This window comes from Anarrhichthys ocellatus, unplaced genomic scaffold (assembly GCF_004355925.1).
Source record: "Anarrhichthys ocellatus isolate YVR2014 unplaced genomic scaffold, GSC_Weel_1.0 scaffold44, whole genome shotgun sequence".
Classification (NCBI taxonomy): Eukaryota; Metazoa; Chordata; class Actinopteri; order Perciformes; family Anarhichadidae; genus Anarrhichthys; species Anarrhichthys ocellatus.
In genome coordinates, this window is record NW_022280074.1 from 3,836,637 (window position 1) to 3,841,701 (window position 5,065).

The 5,065-nt window shown below is 43.8% G+C and overlaps 1 protein-coding gene across 1 annotated transcript in view; it reads right to left on the reverse strand.

Moving 5' to 3' along the window:
• Positions 1-51: 51 nt before the first annotated feature.
• nsfl1c (NSFL1 (p97) cofactor (p47)) overlaps positions 52-5,065 on the reverse strand; it is an 8,915-nt gene continuing 3,901 nt past the window's right edge. The window contains exons 6-9 of the mRNA XM_031868836.1: positions 4,904-5,013; positions 4,499-4,636; positions 3,285-3,455; positions 52-1,150 (exon numbers count right to left, since the gene is read on the reverse strand). Coding sequence (XP_031724696.1) covers positions 988-1,150; positions 3,285-3,455; positions 4,499-4,636; positions 4,904-5,013 — 582 coding nt within the window. The 3' untranslated portion in view covers positions 52-987. The remainder of the gene's footprint in view (positions 1,151-3,284; positions 3,456-4,498; positions 4,637-4,903; positions 5,014-5,065) is intronic.

Genomic DNA, 5,065 nt, shown 5'->3' on the forward strand with positions numbered 1-5,065 from the left:
AACCCCCCCCCCCCCCCCCCCCCGCCTGCAATAAAAACACAAGACCATAAGTTCTTTATACATCAACCATAAAATGGATTTATTTCACCAGAGGTCCAAACATATTTCTGTGTCGCCCCAGGATGCATAGAAGGTGTCAGTGTCGTCGCAGGAATTCAACTTCCACTTCTACAAACCAGCGTTTACAATCTAAATGTTCTTTTGCTCAACCATTGGTTTGACTATAAAGCCGCGTGTAACTGTTCGTCATGTCACACAATATCAAAATGCCACCGTCTAACTGGGACAACCCTACAGTCTGTAAAAGGGAAGGGGGGGGTTTAAAAAAATAATTCCATCTTCATTTGAACAAAGGGACAGGTGTGGTGATGGAGCTGGAGGAAGGAGCGTAAGGCTACCGGTATAGGTTGGTTGGAGAACCCCCCCCTTGTGTTTTGTTACACTATTACACATCTCACTCCACATAGAATATGTGGAGTGAGATGGAAGCTTGCACAAAAGCACATTGTCAACATGTACTTTTGCCTTCTTAAGACGAGTATTCCCTATGTGGGTCTGGTTTGTGCCATTGAGACGGACAAACAGACGGGGAATCTGCCTTTGCATGGATCTGGTGAGGCCCCAGCACCTGAAACTAGCTGAAGGGCCAAATGAAGGTTAATAGAAGACGAAAAAAGTGGGGAGCGTGTTAAAGGAGAAAAGAGAGCCGGGTTTAGTGAACATTTCTGCGGGAAGCTGGACTGCTGCTGCATTTTTTTGGGTTAAACCATCTAGTGCTGTCAGGTAAACACCCCCCCCATAACAGAATGTTATGTTTCACTTTAGAAAAACAACATAAATCAGAAATTAGAAGTCCAAACATAAGTCTGTGTTTTCTCCTCCCTCAGAAGGGGCAGCAGCTTTCACAGGGCTGCAGTTACTCAGCCACACCACCGGGTGGAGGGGGGGGGGGTGGAGGGGAAGGGTTGGTCTTACACTCTCCCCCCCTCAATTTAGCCGCTGGACGATGACTGCGTTGAGGAGGTTAGCCTGCTCCAGCGTCTGGCCCTCGTCCGACAGCTCCTTGTTGGGGAAGGTGGTCATGAGGACAAACTCTCTGGCAGCCATGGCGGGCCGGGCCCCCACCAAAAACTGGCGCACATCAGACACCCTGGGGGACACAACACCACATCAAAACAGGAAATGTGGGATGACTTTGAGTCATGCAGTTTATCAAATTTTAAATCGACTTCCAACGATTATGAAGACAAGACAACGGACGTTAGACAATTATTGCGCCGCAATCCGTTTCGCTATTTTGTTTTCTCCTGTGTCATAAAATCCTGCGCAGCCCTTTCCTTTACAGAGGTGCACTCTGGCCCCACTCGGCGGGTCAGGGACAGCCACTCAGAAACTCTCCCCGGTGGTGCACGGCAACCGGCTCTAGTACGGCTTAAAGCGCAGGGTGAAGGAACGCATCATTGACTGCAACTGAGGGTCAAACTACAATAATTAACTTCTCGTTGTTTTAGACCAGCAGCATACCTTACACCTCCCGGGACACCTCGTCATTTAACGTTCAATTTCTCTGCATTTGCAATCGAAATAAACTTTTGTTTCAACATTTTCAGCAGTTGGGCATTTTGGGTTGAATAACTGGGGAAACACATGTAGGTCTGTTACATTAAATGGGTCACTTAACATTTCCACAGAGCTGCAGAAACACAAGACAGGGTTCATACACATTTTGACCAATGGATTTCTATGACTTTTCCATGACGTTTCCATGAATCTAAACCAAATTTTCATGACCAAACATTTTGTGAAATCTCGGTGTATACATGAAAAAGTGAGAAAATGTAGTATTTAAACTAACAATGAGAATTCCAAAGCATACAGTATACCTTAAATGACAAACAAATGAGAGACAATAGTTTAATTAAAAGAATAAACATTTATAAATATACTCTGGTTGACAGGCATTCATAACAGTGACACATCAATAAGAGCTTTAGTAGGTAGTAGCATCCAGCTAGTGCACATATTGCTTTCCCTTTTGTAGTACAAATTATTCATTGAACCCTGTTACTGTATGACTTAATATTAACTTCCACTGTTACTGTAAAGCTGTTGGAATTGCGGCCTATCTTCTATTTGCAATTAATATGAATTCAATCCAGTTAAATTATTTAAATGAAAATGATAATCTACTCTGGCTAAAGTAGTTTATCAAGAGTAAAATAATAGCTGTGATCTATACACACCTCTGCATTAGCAACCCGCTGAAATGAAGGTACAGGCACCTTAACCCTCTCATTACTTCAGGGTTCTTGAGAGCAACGTGGGACTGTTGGGACCGTTAGTCCACTGGCTGTGGTCATCACAGTGAACAGTGTCTGGCAGAGTGATGAGAGGACATGTGAGCCCTTGTTGCTGTAGTTCACCTCCTTGGAACAGAGGCTACATTTAGCATACCCTGCCTTATCAATGTATTTAAAACACTGTGACAGCAGGAAGCTGTACTCACGTCTATTTAGACCTCCACCTTTATCCAGGCCCAGCTCCACTCACAGCTCAGCCCTGCGTCAAGCTGCGCCACACAAACAGCCTCCTCTTCCTGAAGCTCTTTGACCTCATCATCTCATCAGTATCTGGGCCTCATGTTTCGTGGTCATGAAAGGTATTTTGACCACGAAATCATCCTCATTCTACTTTGAGTTAAAACAAACAACCTGCAACCAGATGCGCCGGTGTTCTGGTTTAACGTTAATGAGTGACCGCGTGAACTGAACCGGAACACACGGGGTGGTGCATGTTTAATCACGTTGCGCTTTTTCCTTCTAAATCGCGATAATGATGAACGTTAGCAGTCGACAAAATTCCGCATGCTGTGGACGTTAACTTAACCCAGCAAGTCTGAACGGTAACGGAACATAACGTAACTTAAACTGTAACGGAGGGAAATGAAGACGCTGTAGACATCTGAACGCTGATTGGCCAAGACTCGACACATCAAAGATGTTCTATTGTGAAGATCACAACATCACCTTTTCTCCTCATCTCACTCCAATCTGAGAAAAGCTGGCTGACAACTCACCGTAAATGAACGACATGAAAATATGAATATAACACATTTCCATGACTTTTCCAAAACTTTTGGGATTTTATTTTTTTCCAATAACCATTTTAAAATTCCATGACTTTTCCAGGTTTTCCATGACCATACGAACACTGACAAGAGACAACTGGAGCGGTCAGATCTAGGTTCATGTGCTACTACAAGTTGAAAAGAGCTAATCGATCACCTGTGGCTGTAGTTGAACCTTTGGACCAGCCTGCCGCCGTCGGCCAGTCTGATCTGAATGTTAGTGACGGGCTGGGAGGAGTCCAGCGTCACGGAGGTGCTCGCTTGGGCCTCGCTGGCGGCCTGTTCCTGCTGATAGGTGGCCGGAGCTTCAACCAAATCTGGGGTGACACTAGAGGAGGAGGAGGATGGAAAAAGATGAGAACTCACTCCGACTTGACACTTTGTCAAACTGTGGTCGTACTATACTGAGACAGTGAGCTGAGGTTTGGGTTGAGCGATACGGAAACAATAAAGAAAACATTTTTGACCAAATGCACTGATATTTGGATGATATTGCAGGGCCGGTGCTTCTGATAAGTATTTACAAAATGACATTTTTGATAAACAACCATCAGTAATGTGGATACGATGACAAGGCAACCTGTCAGATCCAAAATAGGCCAGTTTTACCCTTTTACTTATATATTAACTTTTTCAAGAACAAAAGGCATGCTGGGACATTTCCTGCTCCAGTTTGGTTTACTATTCCAAACATTTCCTATCATTGCTGTTAATTAAATTGCTGGAGAGATATTAAACATTTCTAACTAAGGACAAAATGACCATCGCTGTCCTGTGAAAGACATGCGTCTGAACTAAGAGGAGCATACCCGTTTGTGACTACGCTTTGTTCAGATAATCCGAAAGTTTAACACGGTTTATTTAGCTTCAGACGTCTCTCAGCTTTGAGGTTGTAATACATTTACACAACATAGCTGTTTATGCTATGTATACACATCTTTTTGTTTTCTTTAGCATATTTAAAAAGCACTTGGTAACCTTGTTTGGAAAAGTGCTACGTCAGTGCATCCTCAGTAAATGTAACACTTAATCCCTCAGTTCATCTGGAACAAATAACCATAGAATTGTCAGATATGTGGCTACCGTAAACATGTAAATATGTTTGTGCAGAATACCATATCGCTGACCCGGAGAGCAGCAGAAAATGGATGGACGGATGATTGAATTCAATGAGGTTCATTTCACTGCGATATGAATTTGCTCCAACAGCGTCACGTGATTGATCAGAAACCAGTCATTTATCTGGAAGCCCAGAAACAAAGCCAGCACCCAGTCTAGAGATGATTAAGTCCCATGTAAAACAAGTAAGACCTGTTCACCAGCCGTTATTTAGAATGTGCATCGATTTCAGCAGCTGTTCTTTGATCTCACCTTCCCAACTTCTGTCCTTCGCCACCGAAGGCCTTGAACACCATCCTGGGTTTGGAGAAGTCCTCGTCCCTGTGGTCCTCCATGTCTAGGTTGACCTGGCCCCCTCGGGACCGCTGCCTCAGCTCCAGGGGAATCTCCCTGCAGGTGAACAAGGGGAATTCTGCTCACAACGCATGTACACATATTTACCAGGGTTGGGAGGGTTACTTTAAAAATATATTTATATATATATTCCTATACTACTAACTAACGGATATACAGTTCACCTGTTTTTGTATCCGAATTACACAACCCGTTTCTCCCCGAGCCTGGTATTTACATGTAAACATTAAGGACACAGTGTGTCCTCATGCATCTATAATCAATCTAAATATAACTTTGAATAAGTTAACAGAATATTCTCACCCCCTTCTGATTGCCTCGAGGAAGTTGGAATTTCCAGGATCGCTGTAGTTTCTGAGCTCACCGTTATCCAGACTGAAACCGGTCTTCCACAGCTTCAGCACCACGTGGACCTACAACACACACACACACACACACACACACACACACACACACACACACACA